Below are 17,280 nucleotides of genomic sequence, written 5' to 3'. Positions count from 1 at the left end.
AAGGTTATTTAATGCATGTATGACTCATGGTGAGGTGCCTGAGGATTGGCGGAATGCTTGCATAGTGCCACTGTACAAAGGCAAAGGGGATAAAAGTGAGTGCTCAAATTACAGAGGTATAAGTTTGTTGAGTATTCCTGGTAGATTATATGGGAGGGTATTGATTGAGAGGGTGAAGGCATGTACAGAGCATCAGATTGGGGAAGAGCAGTGTGGCTTCAGAAGTGGTAGAGGATGTGTGGATCAGGTGTTTGCTTTGAAGAATGTATGTGAGAAATACTTAGAAAAGCAAATGGATTTGTATGTAGCATTTATGGATCTGGAGAAGGCATATGATAGAGTTGATAGAGATGCTTTGTGGAAGGTATTGAGTATGGTGTGGGAGGCAAGTTTTTGGAAGCAGTGAAAAGTTTTATGAAGGATGTAAGGCATGTGTACATGTAGGAAGAGAGGAAAGTGATTGGTTCTCAGTGAATGTAGGTTTGTGGCAGGGGTGTGTGATGCCTCCATGGTTGTTTAATTTATTTTTGGATGGGGTTGTTAGGGAGGTGAATGCAAGAGTTTTGGAAAGAGGGGCAAGTATTCAATCTGTTGTGGATGAGAGAGCTTGGGAAGTGAGTTAGTTGTTGTTCGCCGATGATACAGTGGTGGTGGCTGATTCGTGTGAGAAACTGCAGAGGCTGGTGACTGAGTTTGGTAAATTGTGTGAAAGATGAAAGCTGAGAGTAAATGTGAATAAGAGCAAGGTTATTAGGTACAGTAGGGTTGAGGGACAAGTCAATTGGGAGGTAAGTTTGAATGGAGAAAAACTGAAGGAAGTGAAGTCTTTTAGATATCTGGGAGTGGATTTGGCAGCAGATGGAACCATGGAAACAGAAGTGAATCATAGTGTGCGGGAGGGGGCGAAAGTTCTGGGGGCGTTGAAGAATGTGTGGAAGTCGAGAACACTATTCCCGAAAGCAAAAATGGGTATGTTTGAAGGAATAGTGGTTCCAACAATGTTTTATGGTTGCGAGGCGTGGGCTATGGATAGAGTTATGCGCAGGAGGGTGGATGTGCTGGAAATGAGATGTTTGAGAACAATATGTGGTGTGAGGTGGTTTGATCGAGTAAGTAATAATAGGGTAAGAGAGATGCGTGGTAATAAAAAGAGTGTGGTTGAGAGAGCAGAAGAGGGCGTTTTGAAATGGTTTGGTCACATGGAGAGAATGAGTGAGGAAAGATTGACCAAGAGGATGTATGTGTCAGAGGTGGAGGAACGAGGAGAAGTGGGAGACCTTATTTGAGGTGGAAAGATGGAGTGAAAAAGATTTTGAGTGATCGGGGTCTGAACATGCAGGAGGGTGAAAGGCGAGCTGGGAATAGAGTGAATTGGAACGATGTGGTATACCGGGGCCAACGTGCTGTCAGTGGATTGAACCAGGGCATGTGAAGTGTCTGGGGTAAACCATGGAAAGTTCTGAGGGGCCTGGATGTGGAAAGGGAGCTGTGGTTTCGGTGCATTATTACATGACAGCTAGAGACTGAGTGTGAACGAATGTGGCCTTTGTTGTCTTTTCCTAGCGCTACCTCGTGCACATGAGGGGGGGAGGGGGTTGTTATTTCATGTGTGGCGGGGTGGCGATGGGAATAAATAAAGGCAGCCAGTATAAATTATGTGCATGTGTATATATGTATATGTCTGTATGTATATATATATATATATATATATATATATATATATATATATATATATATTGGGGAAGAGCAGTGCGGTTTCAGAAGTGGTAGAGGATGTGTGGATCAGGTGTTTGCTTTGAAGAATGTATGTGAGAAATACTTAGAAAAGCAAATGGATTTGTATGTAGCATTTATGGATCTGGAGAAGGCATATGATAGAGTTGATAGAGATGCTCTGTGGAAGGTATTAAGAATATATGGTGTGGGAGGTAAGTTGTTAGAAGCAGTGAAAAGTTTTTATCGAGGATGTAAGGCATGTGTACGTGTAGGAAGAGAGGAAAGTGATTGGTTCTCAGTGAATGTAGGTTTGCGGCAGGGGTGTGTGATGTCTCCATGGTTGTTTAATTTGTTTATGGATGGGGTTGTTAGGGAGGTAAATGCAAGAGTCCTGGAAAGAGGGGCAAGTATGAAGTCTGTTGGGGATGAGAGAGCTTGGGAAGTGAGTCAGTTGTTGTTCGCTGATGATACAGCGCTGGTGGCTGATTCATGTGAGAAACTGCAGAAGCTGGTGACTGAGTTTGGTAAAGTGTGTGGAAGAAGAAAGTTAAGAGTAAATGTGAATAAGAGCAAGGTTATTAGGTACAGTAGGGTTGAGGGTCAAGTCAATTGGGAGGTGAGTTTGAATGGAGAAAAACTGGAGGAAGTGAGGTGTTTTAGATATCTGGGAGTGGATCTGTCAGCGGATGGAACCATGGAAGCGGAAGTGGATCATAGGGTGGGGGAGGGGGCGAAAATTTTGGGAGCCTTGAAAAATGTGTGGAAGTCGAGAACAGTATCTCGGAAAGCAAAAATGGGTATGTTTGAAGGAATAGTGGTTCCAACAATGTTGTATGGTTGCGAGGCGTGGGCTATGGATAGAGTTGTGCGCAGGAGGATGGATGTGCTGGAAATGAGATGTTTGAGGACAATGTGTGGTGTGAGGTGGTTTGATCGAGTAAGTAACGTAAGGGTAAGAGAGATGTGTGGAAATAAAAAGAGCGTGGTTGAGAGAGCAGAAGAGGGTGTTTTGAAATGGTTTGGTCACATGGAGAGAATGAGTGAGGAAAGATTGACCAAGAGGATATATGTGTCGGAGGTGGAGGGAACGAGGAGAAGAGGGAGACCAAATTGGAGGTGGAAAGATGGAGTGAAAAAGATTTTGTGTGATCGGGGCCTGAACATGCAGGAGGGTGTAAGGAGGGCAAGGAATAGAGTGAATTGGAGCGATGTGGTATACAGGGGTTGACGTGCTGTCAGTGGAGTGAATCAGGGCATGTGAAGCGTCTGGGGTAAACCATGGAAAGGTGTGTAGGTATGTATATTTGCGTGTGTGGATGTGTGTATGTACATGTGTATGGGGGAGGGGTTGGGCCATTTCTTTCGTCTGTTTCCTTGCGCTACCTCGCAAACGCGGGAGACAGCGACAAAGTATAAAAAAAAAAAAAAAAAAAAAAAAAAATATATATATATATATATATATATATATATATATATATATGTATGTATATGTTGAGATGTATAGGTATGTATATGTGCGTGTGTGGACGTGTATGTATATACACATGTGTATGTGGGTCGGTTGGGCCATTCTTTTGTCTGTTTCCTTGTGCTACCTTGCTAACGAGGGAGACAGCGACAAAGCAAAATAAATATAAAATGAACAAATATATCTAGTTTGCATCATTCATGCAGTATATAATTTTTTTCCCTGGGGTGGTGTTTGTTGACTGGTTCTATATCTAAAGTTCAATTTTCAGATACATATCCACTTAATGTATTGGTTGACGTAGAAGTTTTCTCTTGTTTACAGATTCATCTAAATCATTATGCTGGGATGAATTTTCTAAATTCTATGGATTTCCTTCCTTATTAAATAGTGCATGCTGTGTAAGCATTTCAGAGTAAGCTGACTTAGGTTTTACAAAATATGGCTTGCTGTGCATCAGCCTCAAAATAGGATGGACAGATATCTTAGTGTTTTTGACACGAATTTCTTTGGTGTAGTATTAGATTGTTTTTCCAGTTGGTTTAGTTTTCACAAAATGTGGTTTTATCTGCATTGAATTTAAATAGGATGGACAGATATCTGAGTTTCTGTTAAGTGCAATGATGTTTATGCTTTTGATAAGGTTTGTTTTTTGCAATATTAAGTTGTATTTATAGACAATAGAGATTAGTTACCTTCATCTGTGACAATATTCAATAGTATGATTATGGAGACCTACCACACCAAAAGTATGACAGCTTCTGCATTGCAAATAGTCAAGAAATCCAAACTATAGCTTCATGGGGAATGATGATATGTTTTGGAAATTCACAATAATGGTAGGATATCTTAAAAACTGGCTCCATAGGATTAGACTTGTTGATACGATAATCATACTTTGCCCTTGTCATAAGTATATCAGTGGGGGAATCAAATTGCATTGCTGTGGAAACAGTCACTAATGGTAGATATTTGGACCATCTTGATGGAGATGCTTCATATTTTTCTCTAAGAAAATTCTTGCTTGGGATGGCTTGGATGTGATGCCCATAAACAACACACTGTCTCAGCATCACCTTTTCTTTTGATCTCTGTAGGTGCTTGATGATGAATAATCCGGATCGCTTAGCAGTAAATAAACGGGAGAGGGGATAGGGTGAGACCAGCAGATTGGAGTGTCTTGTGATCCAGGGGAAATAAGCTTTTCCTTGCCCCATGAATAGTTGCATTTAATAGCCATTTACATGTGGCAAGGGAAGAGACAGATTACCCTGGCTTCCAGAGATCAACCCCATATGAAGAGCAAGGTAGACTGACATTACTCACTTGAAGGAGGTGGTAGTTTCAGTATGACACCTGTTTATGTTTATGCAGCTTCATGGAAATTTGCTGTCCATAAGAGAATGCAAGATATCAAGAGGTAGAAGTACAATTACAGTTGAAATATTCAAATGGAACAAACTATAGACACAGCTAGTGATGAAGTGAACCATTTCCTTTTTAGGAAAAGGTTGCAGAATCTATTGACCAGAGTGCTTCTTTGCATACTCATTTGTTAATAGAAAATAGAAAAAAATCAATTAAAAATGAGGCTATCGAGAATCAGTGACTTTGTTTTGGCCACAGGGAAATTTAGAAATAGGGACTAAACTGGTTTGAAAAATTGGTTTTCTCTGCATTGTACTGATTTATCCATGATCAGACTTGGCCATTCAAGTGAGGTATTTTAGATATAAAGTTGAGAGTCCCTCCCTAGACTCATGTCTTTTTATTTTAAGCATTATGATTGTTGAACTGCCATAGGCATATTGAGTTATTTTTGGAAAAAGAGTGCCAAAGATAAGGTCAGAGAAATAAATGTCCACCTAGAGCCTCTATCTATTGTGGAAGGATGAGGGTGATTAACAGCATCTCACTAATAGCAGTAGACACAAGAATACATAGATGAATGATGAATTTGTATGCTACAAGAGCATCTAAAGTTCCTGATTTTTATTAAGAAGGATGTCAGAATAAGAGTATATTTTCTTTTATTTAGCACACTACAAATTATTTTTTCAGCCATCATTCTCCAATGAATGCCTAAAAAGCTGGAGGGAAAGGCATTAATTTTCTTGCATTTCCAGTGAAGTTAGATATGGAAACACCTTTATTTGATATTTGCTAGAACTGCCCATGGAGGACAAGATATAGTATGATGTACTCTGTATGGTAGTTCACAGATTCTATGTAGATATTGAATCTTTTAAAACCTGTTTAACACTGTGGAATCTAAGATGACATGAAGCTTTTCTTTTACTTGAGAACCATGAAAATGTTAAGGAGACTGAAATGTCCTTTCTCACCTCTATGCTCAAACCACCTCCATTGGTCATTATTATTGCTCATTTGGCACCCCATCTCAGATGCTTTAAGAATTTACCCCCTGCATCTGCCATTTTTAGTCTGCATTCATCTTGACCATGTTACCATTTATTTTCAGTACTATCTGCCATGTATCCCATGCAGCTGTACAATCTTTGAAGGCATTCTTCACACCACATATTTTTCTGTCTACCTATCTGTCTATATCTCTGATGCCTATTTCCATAGGGAACTCCCATGAAGGGCTGACCACGGCAAAAGAGTCTCCACTTTCTCATTCTTTCTTATCTGTTTTAATTCCATATAAATTATCTTTACCAATCTTCTCCAGTTTTTCACCTCATGAACTTGGGACATTATAGCTGGGCAAGCATTCCATTATGCAAGTCTCTTGCACACGCTACACTTGAAAATTTTTCATTTACCAGAAATATCAGTACACCTCTGTTTTTTCTTCCTGGCATTACTCTCCCACCAGCTTCAGCCTTTTTACTGTTTTCCTTACTGATGATCATTCCCAGACATAGATTAATTAATGGCTTCAAATTTTTCTTCATTCAGATGATATTACACTGAAGTTGCCCTTTTCTCAAAAACAGGACATGGTTATACTTGCATTTATTTTCATCCTCTTCCTTACAGTCCTGTGACACCTTTCCAAATAAATAGTCATTAAAGAAGCAGCATTTTCAGATAGGGATAAGAGGATGATTCCTTCAGTGGACTGAAGGCAATAAAGGATACCTATCAGAAGTGCCTTTTCCAGTTGGGTTGAGGTAACCATTGACATGATGCAGGGTATGCCGTTATTCTTGATCTGTGTAATGCCTTAACAAAAGGATGATATTCATATTTGACAATATTTGTAAATGATAGGTGAATCATGAGATGATTAGGGATTGACAGAAACAGGAATTGCATCAATTTACAAAGGGACTTGAACAAGCACCAGGATTAGTCAGGTTGGGTTGATGAGATTCAGCTCAAGTCATAAAGTAATGAAGATGGGACACAGTAACAGAAGGCTTTGATATGGTGTTAGTATAATCTTGGAAGAAACATGGTACATGAGTCTACTCATGTAAGGGACTAAGGGGTTGAGATTTTATCCAACCTCTCATTAGAACACCACATTAAAAGATTTGCTAAGGAGGTATACTTTTTTTTTGCTAATATTAGATTTGAATTGGTCTGTGCATCTTGGTTTGGACACCACACAAAGAAAGACATGAATATCTAATAAAGTCCAAAGTAGGGCAACAGTGATAGTGACTCTGCACAAAGGAAAAGGTGGCAAGACTGAGTGTGATAACTGTAGAGATTTGCTCATTAAGGATATCAGTGGTTTATGGTAGAACTGTGTTTGAAAATGTGAAGATAACTGAGCATGGGATAAGTGAAGATCAGGATGGTTTCAGTAAAGGCAAAGGATGTGTAGATTAGATTTTTGTTAAGATTTTTTTCATACTTGTTCACCATTTCCTGTGTTAGTGAGGTAGTGTCAGTAGCAGACAAAGAAAAGCAGTCTCTAGCTGTTTTGTGTAATGCATCAAAACCAGAGCCTCCTATCCACAGCCAGGCTTACAGATCTTTGTGTGGTTGCCCTCAGCTGCTTCTTATGCCCTGCATCTGTCCAATGACAACACACCATCCCTTGTCTAACACATTGTTCCAATTCACACTATCCCATGCACACCTTTCACCCACCTGCACGTTCATGACACGAGCACTGAAAATCTTATTCACTCCATCCTTCCATCACTTAATTGGTCTTCTCCTTCTCCTTGTCCCCTCCTCTTCTGACATGCATCTTTTCTATCAACCTCTCCTCACTCATGTTTTCCAGATGTCCATACCTTTTCAGGAGAACTTTTTCTGCTTTCTCAACTATGCTCTTCGTATTTAGTTCACCCTGTTCTGTACATTCTCATCTTTAGCTCATGCCTTGCATCCATACATGTTGGGACTAGTTTACCTTCAGATATACCCATTTTCACCCCTCTCCCCTCTAGATAATAATCTCTCTTTCCACACATTCCTCAATCTTTCCTGAACCTTCACCCCCTCACCCACCCTATGACCAACCTCCACCTCCTTAGTTCCATTCAGTGCTCTGTCTTCTCCCAGGTATCTGAAAGACTTCACTTCCTCCCAGTTTTCTTCACTTATAATCATGCCACCAATTGACCTGTCTGTCTGTATTGCTTAACCTGATAACCTTGCTTTTTTCAAAAACACACTCTCAAGCAAAGACACCAACTTCTGCAGTTTCTCACTCAGATCTGTTACCAGCACTGTGTCATCAGTGTACAGCAACTGGCTGGCTTTCCAGGCCCTGTCACCCCAAACTGACTGCATACCTACCCTACTCTCCAAGACCTTTGAATTAATCTCCCTCACCTCCTCATCTAAAAACAAATTAAAGAGCCATGGTGATATCACACACCCCTGCTGCATATTCACCCTCATTTGGAACCACTCATCATCCTCTCTACCTACTGGCATATTCTCATTTCTCTCTTAATAAGAACTCCTTACTGTTTCTACACCATATATTTGTAACACCTTCCACAAAGCATCTCTAGCATCCCTATCATATGCTTTCCCCAGATCCATAAATGCAACATACAGATCTTTCTGTTTCTCTTACTATTTCTTACACACACATCTATCACCTCTTGCACCTTTCTCTTGACCTCCTGCCTCTTTCTTTTATATATCTCCCAGTCATTTGCATTATTTCCTTGCAAAAATCATCCAAATGCCACTCTCTTCTCTTTCACTAATAGTCTTACTTCTTCATCCCACCACTCACTACCCTTTCTAATCTGCCCACCTTCCATGCCTCTCATGCCACAAGCATCTTCTGCACAAGCCATCACTGCTTCCCTAAATACATCCTATTCCTCCCCCACCCCCCTTGCATCCTTTGTTCTCACTACCTTGCTAATGTTGGAAATGGCTGTTAAGTATGAAAAATAATAATGATAATAGTAATGATAATAATAATGATGAGGCTTAACTGAGGTGTGTAATGTTTATTGTATAGTGAATAGGGTCCACAAGTCCAAATTCAAACCAGGTTCAAATGGGAATATTATTGGGAAGAGGTACAATGTTTTAACTTCATATGAACTTATTTACAATTTTGGTTTCTTCAGCATCTAACTGCATCAACAGTGTGACTAGGACCAGTGATCACTGACTGGATTACTATGGATATCATGCACAAACTTTGTAAGCTTTGAAAAGCAGCATATTAACTGAATGTTTTGATACCCACTGAAAGATGAATGACACTAATATCTTTTTCAGCCACATAGTCATGAGGAGGCAGAGATGAGGACTAATGTTGGTCTTGTTAAGGGTCATGCATATGGCATCACAGCATGTCGGAAGATTAATATTGGTGATACAGGCCTTTTTTCCATATTCAGGTATGTTTTAGTATTAGAGTTTAAGTTTATAGAACATTTGAAATACAATTTTTTCCTTTTCAGTGTCCATGTCAGTATTTAACAGTCTGTATTTCTGTCTTTCTTAATATCAGTCTTTTTATATACCTCGCTATCGCGGGAGGTGGCGAGTGGTATGAAAGAAGAAAATATATATATATATATTTATTTTTATTTTGCTTTGTCGCTGTCTCCCGCGTTTGCGAGGTAGTGCAAGGAAACAGACGAAAGAAATGGCCTAACCCCCCCATACACATGTATATACACACACGTCCACACACGCAAATATACATACCTATACATCTCACTGTACACATATATATACACACAAAGACACATACATATATACCCATGCACACAATTCACACTGTCTGCCTTTATTCATTCCCATCGCCACCTCGCCACATGGAATACCATCCCCCTCCCCCCTCATGTGTGCGAGGTAGCGCTAGGAAAAGACAACAAAGGCCCCATTCGTTCACACTCAGTCTCTAGCTGTCATGCAATAATGCCCGCCCGAAACCACAGCTCCCTTTCCACATCCAGGCCCCACACAACTTTCCATGGTTTACCCCAGATGCTTCACATGCCCTGATTCAATCCACTGACAGCACGTCAACCCCGGTATACCACATCGATCCAATTCACTCTATTCCTTGCCCGCCTTTATATATATCCGCTATATGACAGAACCGTCATGGGTCTCTATCCTTTGCTTTATCACTTTCTTTGTAACATGTTACTTCTTTTGCATTTCCTGATTCTTCACTCCTTGCTCTCTTTTAACACCATAACCTTTCCCTTGAAAATCCATCATAGGTTCTTGTTTCATTAACTGGAAATGGTTGACTACTTCTGAAGAAGCTGCTCCATTGGAAGATGACACAGAATCAGGGGAAGGAGGTCAAGCTTTTCAGATCTCTCACACTTTCATGATAAAGTGATCTTGATATTAGAAAATTAGAGAGGGATGGGTAGACTTAGTGTTCTTGGACCCACAACAAGTGTTTGACTCTGCACCATATTAGAGGTTGGTTAAGAAGCTTGATGTACATGCAACAATCAAGATTTGACTCCTTCACTAGATAGAAGGCTGCCTTATTGGAAGGAAGCAAAGAACACATAAAGCTGAGGAGAGAAAAGTTAGGGTAGACTTGATTACAAGTTTCATATTTCTAAATCAGTTGTGTGACTATATTAGATAACAGTTTTTTGTGAGATGAAATGACAAAGTAACCAAAGATCATACAACAAGAAGGTAGGTAATAAGATTGTTAGAGGGGATGGAAATAAGTAATATTTTAATGTAAGCATGGCTAATGTTTGGAATAAACTGAATGAAGAAACTGCGAATGTCAGCAGTATAGAAATGTTCCATAAACTACTTGATGATGAAGAATCAAGTAGGAAATTTAAACAAATGTATATGTTGCACAGCTCCTAAAACCTCTTGCTATTCCTGATGCCTTTCAGTATTTCTTTCATTAGTTTTCCCTAAGCTTAGGCAGAGTTTGATATTTCAAGCTCACTATCTTTATAGAAATAGAAAACATGTTTCACACCATTTTTCAGTTTCTTAGGATGATATTTCAGAGGCAAGAACAATTCATTAGTCCAGGAGCCAGGCATGAGAGCAACTGATAATATGTATGCCTTAGTAAATGGCCACCATACCTGCCTGATTGCAAGCTTGATTGTACATCTTATGGAATGGGAAGTGTTACTATTAGTGTTTTACTGTAGTGTTGGTAAATTCAACTCAAATGTACATTTAATTGTCAGCCTCTTGTCTTTTCTGCTTTTTGTATTTCCCACTCCCTATCTTCTTTTCAGAAACTGTTGCTTGGATAATATTTTGTCATTTAGGTTTCAAAGTTGAATTGCAATTCTTTCTTGATAAATGCCATTTGAATATTGGAAAGTGGAAATAGTTGGTCAAGGGCAGTTCAACAATGTAACAAGCACAGGCATCCCCAATTTTTGCTCATGTGCATGCTCTTACCACTCAATCCAAGCTGGGCATTGGCAAGCTTGGGATAAGCTATTATTCATGAAGCTTGTTTTCTCCAGGGCAAGTTCTTGCCAGGTCTGTAAAAGACACTGGGGAAAGTTGAAAGTGTAGGGAATTCCTTTGATGCTTTGATAGCAAATGTAAACCAGTCTATCTTAGCATTGTAAGGAGGGGTAGTATGGTATCCACAGAGAAAGGCAAATTTGGCACAGTTGGCTACAGTATAGAAAGAAGTGCTCTTTGATATCTTTGCTCACAAGATAAAGCCTGGTAAGGAAGAAAAGGGGCATACCAAGTTACAGTTAACAACACTATGCTTTATTAAAGGTTGTACTATTTTCATTTCAAGAGGTATTTAGGGAAGTAGTGCTGACATGTGCAAGAGAAGTGTGTGACATGTGGAAGGAGGGAGATGAGCATGTATGGTTTTGTTTTATATCTTTTTGGTATATTCTATAGTATTCTTGCAGCCTTGTTAACTCTGCTTCTTTCTTGAAGAGAAGCTTGTTCTTTCCTCCATGTTGAGAGACTTTTAAATTCACAACATTGTCCTTTATCTCCTCAGTTTATTGCCATGTGTAGATTATCAAGAATCTTTCTCTTCTTTCTGCATAGTAATGTTTGACTTCTTTTAGCTTCTCACGCTAATTTGTGTTCCATTCCCACAATTTTGATTGTGAAGTGCTTAAGAATTCTTTCTACCTCATTTACTTTCTTTTGTTTCATTGATAACTGTACAAGACAGCTGTATTCAGTTTTACTTCACATTTTATATCAAAATTTTCATCAATAGTGATCTGTCTCTCATACTGATTTTTTTTTTTTTACTGTATCCTTCATTATGAGGTTCAGTATGCTCTTTGAATTTTGATTTTCACTTATGATGAAGCTTCTTTTGGGCCTTTATACCCTGCAGTAGTACCCTTGCTGTATGGATAACCATAGTACCATAAGATTGCACCACAACCCACTTAAAAAATATCAAATTTTATTAGATCATAAATGTGTCTTTGTTGTGCAGACAAAGTAAACATTTTTTTGGACAGTTCCACAGCATGTTGTTGAATTTCTTTAGAGTAATAACAGGAAGTATCTCAGACTGATTCTTGTTGTAGTTTCACTTGGAAAAAAGAATGGTTATGCTTTCTATCAAAACATCTTCCTACAAATTCTTTTGAGCTAAAAACATCATTGGTTGAGTGATACAATGAAATGTCTTTAATCTAGTACTCTTTGGTTTGGAAACACCCTTGGTTTGAAAAAATGCAGAATTTGGCCTAGTTCACCAGAATTTCTGAGGTTTGGAAAATTACCAGTATCCTTGATCTCCGAATAACAATAAATGCTTCCAATTTTACAACCAAAACTCAAGAGGATTGCATGAGAGTTTAGAAAACACTAAAAAAAAATTAACTAAAGAAAGCCATTTGTATTTACAGTTTATTGCCTTACTGTACAGTACATAATTAATGAATTTTTATCATAATCTCCAACCCGACAGTATTACACCATAATTTCCAGTCTCTGGAAAATGTTTTTCAAGTGAACAACAGTCTCTCATGTAAAATGAATTATATGAAAAAAATTATAACTATGAAAAAAGTAATATAGATCTCTACTTGCTAAAAGAGAAGTGACAAATCTTTAGGTGAGAACATATTACTAAGATTATGGTAAGTGGTTCACGTTCTGGTGTTGATATGTTCTTAGCATCACTTAATTCATTTCATATTAGCACAAGTTCCATTTCCATTTTTATTGAGGATGTAAGGCATGTGTACGTGTAGGAAGAGAGGAATGTGATTGGTTCTCAGTGAATGTAGGTTTGCGGCAGGGGTGTGTGATGTTTGCATGGTTGTTTAATTTGTTTATGGATGGGGTTATTAGGGAGGTGAATGCAAGAGTTTTGGAAAGAGGGGCAAGTATGAAGCCTGTTGGGGATGAGAGAGCTTGGGAAGTGAGTCACTTGTTGTTCGCTGATGATACAGCGCTGGTGGCTGATTCATGTGAGAAACTGCAGAAGCTGGTGACTGAGTTTGGTAAAGTGTGTGAAAGAAGAAAGTTAAGAGTAAATGTGAATAAGAGCAAGGTAATTAGGTACAGTTGGATTGAGGGTCAAGTCAATTGGGAGGTAAGTTTGAATGGAGAAAAACTGGAGGAAGTAAAGTGTTTTAGATATCTGGGAGTGGATCTGGCAGCGGATGGAACCATGGAAGCGGAAGTGGATCATAGGGTGGGGGAGGGGGCGAAAATCCTGGGAGCCTTGAAGAATGTGTGGAAGTCGAGAACATTATCTCGGAAAGCAAAAATGGGTATGTTTGAAGGAATAGTGGTTCCAACAATGTTGTATGGTTGCAAGGCGTGGGCTATGGATAGAGTTGTGTGCAGGAGGATGGATGTGCTGGAAATGAGATGTTTGAGGACAGTGTGTGGTGTGAGGTGGTTTGATCGAGTAAGTAATGTAAGGGTAAGAGAGATGTGTGGAAATAAAAAGAGCATCGTTGAGAGAGCAGAGGAGGGTGTTTTGAAGTGGTTTGGGCACATGGAGAGAATGAGTGAGGAAAGATTGACCAAGAGGATATATGTGTCGGAGGTGGAGGGAACGAGGAGAAGTGGGAGACCAAATTGGAGGTGGAAAGATGGAGTGAAAAAGATTTTGTGTGATCGGGGCCTGAACATGCAGGAGGATGAAAGGAGGGCAAGGAATAGAGTGAATTGGATCGATGTGGTATACCGGGGTTGACGTGCTGTCAGTGGATTGAATCAGGGCATGTGAAGCGTCTGGGGTAAACCATGGAAAGCTGTGTAGGTATGTATATTTGCGTGTGTGGACGTATGTATATACATGTGTATGGGGGTGGGTTGGGCCATTTCTTTCGTCTGTTTCCTTGCGCTGCCTCGCAAACGCGGGAGACAGCGACAAAGCAAAAAAAAAAAAAAAAAGTTCCATTTCCTAATGGTGCCTCATTTGTAAGTACCACATCTCCACTGCTTTTGTAGATGTGTTGATTATTTCATTATGACACTTTTGTGGGTTTTTTGGTGGCATTCATTGTTTAGGAGGAGTTGTGGGAGTGTGATAAAGTGTAAGAAAGTAAATTCTGGATTGATGTGGGTAAAACTGAAAGTGGATGGAGAGAGATAGGTGATTATTGGTGTGTATGCACCAGGTCATGAAAAAATGGTCATGAGAGCCAAGTGTTTTGGGAGCAGCTGAGTGAGTGTGTCAGGAGCTTTGGTGCATGGGACCAGGGATTAATGTTGGGTTATTTAAATGCAGAGGTGAGTAATATGGCAGTTGAGGGTATAATTGGTTTACATGGGGTATTCAGTTTTGTGAATGAAAATGGTGAAGAGCTTGTGGATTTGTTTGCTGAAAAAACTGGTGATTGGGAATACCTGGTTTAAAAAGGGAGATATACATAAGTATACATATGTGAATAGGAGAGATGGTCAAAGGGCATTATTAGATTACATGTTAATTGATGGGCATGCAAAAGAGAGACTTTTGGATGTTAATGTGCTGAGAAGGGCATCTGGTGGGATGTCTGATGACTATCTCTTTAGAGGCAAAGGTGAGATTTGTAGAGGTTTTTAAAAAAGAGAAAATATTGGGGAGAAGAGAGTGGTGAGAGTAAGTGAGCTTGGAAAGGAGACTTGTGTGAGGAAGTACCATGAGAGATTGAATGTAGGATGGCAAAAGGTGAAAGCAAATGATGTAAGGGGAGTGGGTGAGGAATGTGATGCATTTAGGGAAGCAGTGATAGCATGTGCAAAAGAGTGCAAAAGATGCATGTGGCATGAGAAAGGTGAGAGGTGGGCAGAGCAGTGTGGTTTCAGAAGTGTTAAAGGATGTATGGATCAGGTGTTTGCTTTGAAGAATGTTTTTGGGAAATACTCAGAAAAACAGATGGATCTGGAGAAGGCATATGATAGGGTTGATAGAAATGATCTGTGGAAGGTCTTGAGTAGGTGGTGTTGGGGGTAAGCTGCTAGAAGCAGTGAAAAGCTTTTATCAAGGATGTAAGGCATGTGTACAAGTAGAAAGAGAGGAGAGTGATCGGTTCCCAGTGAAGGTTGGTCTGTGGCAGGGGTGTGTGATGTCTCCATGATTGTTTAATTTGTTTGTGGATGGGGTGGTTAGGGAGGTAAATGCAAGAGTTAATGAGAGAGTGGATGAGTTAGTCTGTTGGGAATGAGAGGGCCTGGGAAGTGAGTCAGTTTTTGTTCGCACATGATACAGCACTGGTGGCTGATTCGAGTGAGAAACTGCAGAAGTTGGTGACTGAGTTTGGAAAAGTGTGTGAAAGGACAAAGTTAAGAGTGAGGGAGGAGTGAGGAGGGTGAGAGGCGTACAAGGAATAGAGTGAATTGGAACAATGTGGTATACCGGGGTTGACGTGCAGTCAGTGGACTGAATCAGGGCACGTGAAATGTCTATGGTTAACCATGGAAAGATCTCTGGGGCCTGGATAGGGAGCTGTGATTTTGGTGCATTACACATGACAGCTAGAGAATGAGTGTGAATGATTGTGACCATTTTTGTCTGTTTTCCTGGTGCTACCTCAGTGAAGCAAGGGGTGGCAATGCAGTTTCCTATGGGGCGGGGTAGTACCAGGAATGGATGAAGGCAAGCAAGTATGAATATGTACATATGTGTATATGTGTGTGTCTTTGTATGTATATATATGCATATGTGTATATACTGATATGTATATGTATATGTGTGTGTATGGGTATTTATGTTTTTTTTTTTTTTTTTTGCTTTGTCGCTGTCTCCTGCGTTTGCGAGGTAGCGCAAGGAAACAGACGAAAGAAATGGCCCATCCCACCCCCATACACATGTATATACATACGTCCACACACGCAAATATACATACCTACACAGCTTTCCATGGTTTACCCCAGACGCTTCACATGCCCTGATTCAACCCACTGACAGCACGTCAACCCCGGTATACCACATCGATCCAATTCACTCTATTCCTTGCCCTCCTTTCACCCTCCTGCATGTTCAGGCCCCGATCACACAAAATCTTTTTCACTCCATCTTTCCACCTCCAATTTGGTCTCCCACTTCTCCTCGTTCCCTCCACCTCCGACACATATATCCTCTTGGTCAATCTTTCCTCACTCATTCTCTCCATGTGCCCAAACCATTTCAAAACACCCTCTTCTGCTCTCTCAACCACGCTCTTTTTATTTCCACACATCTCGCTTACCCTTACGTTACTTACTCGATCAAACCACCTCACACCACACATTGTCCTCAAACATCTCATTTCCAGCACATCCATCCTCCTGCGCACAACTCTATCCATAGCCCATGCCTCGCAACCATACAACATTGTTGGAACCACTATTCCTTCAAACATACCCATTTTTGCTTTCCGAGATAATGTTCTCGACTTCCACACATTCTTCAAGGCTCCCAGAATTTTCGCCCCCTCCCCCACCCTATGATCCACTTCCGCTTCCATGGTTCCATCCGCTGCCAGATCCACTCCCAGATATCTAAAGCACTTTACTTCCTCCAGTTTTTCTCCATTCAAACTTACCTCCCAATTGACTTGACCCTCAACCCTATTGTACCTAATAACCTTGCTCTTATTCACATTTACTCTTAACTTTCTTCTTTCACACACTTTACCAAACTCAGTCACCAGCTTCTGCAGTTTCTCACATGAATCAGCCACCAGCGCTGTATCATCAGCGAAGAACAACTGACTCACTTCCCAAGCTCTCTCATCCCCAACAGACTTCATACTTGCCCCTCTTTCCAAAACTCTTGCATTCACCTCCCTAATAACCCCATCCATAAACAAATTAAACAACCATGCAGACATTACACACCCCTGTCGCAAACCTACATTCACTGAGAACCAATCACTTTCCTCTCTTCCTACACGTACACATGCCTTACATCCTCGATAAAAACTTTTCACTGCTTCTAACAACTTGCCTCCCACACCATATATTCTTAATACCTTCCACAGAGCATCTCTATCAACTCTATCATATGCCTTCTCCAGATCCATAAATGCTACATACAAATCCATTTGCTTTTCTAAGTATTTCTCACATACATTCTTCAAAGCAAACACCTGATCCACACATCCTCTACCACTTCTGAAACCACACTGCTCTTCCCCAATCTGATGCTCTGTACTTGCCTTCACCCTCTCAATCAGTACCCTCCCATATAATTTACCAGGAATACTCAACAAACTTATACCTCTGTAATTTGAGCACTCACTCTTATCCCC

The 17,280-nt window shown here is 40.2% G+C and overlaps 1 protein-coding gene across 9 annotated transcripts in view; it reads left to right on the top strand.

Moving 5' to 3' along the window:
- The window catches only part of LOC139757813 (calpain-5-like), a 255,428-nt gene that overhangs the window by 131,337 nt on the left and 106,811 nt on the right, over positions 1-17,280 (top strand). For all 9 annotated transcript variants that reach the window (XM_071678680.1, XM_071678716.1, XM_071678723.1 and 6 more), the window contains one exon: positions 8,864-8,985. In XM_071678680.1, coding sequence (XP_071534781.1) covers positions 8,864-8,985 — 122 coding nt within the window. The remainder of the gene's footprint in view (positions 1-8,863; positions 8,986-17,280) is intronic.

The sequence above is a fragment of the Panulirus ornatus genome, chromosome 2 (assembly GCF_036320965.1).
Source record: "Panulirus ornatus isolate Po-2019 chromosome 2, ASM3632096v1, whole genome shotgun sequence".
Classification (NCBI taxonomy): Eukaryota; Metazoa; Arthropoda; class Malacostraca; order Decapoda; family Palinuridae; genus Panulirus; species Panulirus ornatus.
Note: the sequence above shows the minus strand (reverse complement) of the source record. Positions and strands in the feature narration are given on the sequence as shown.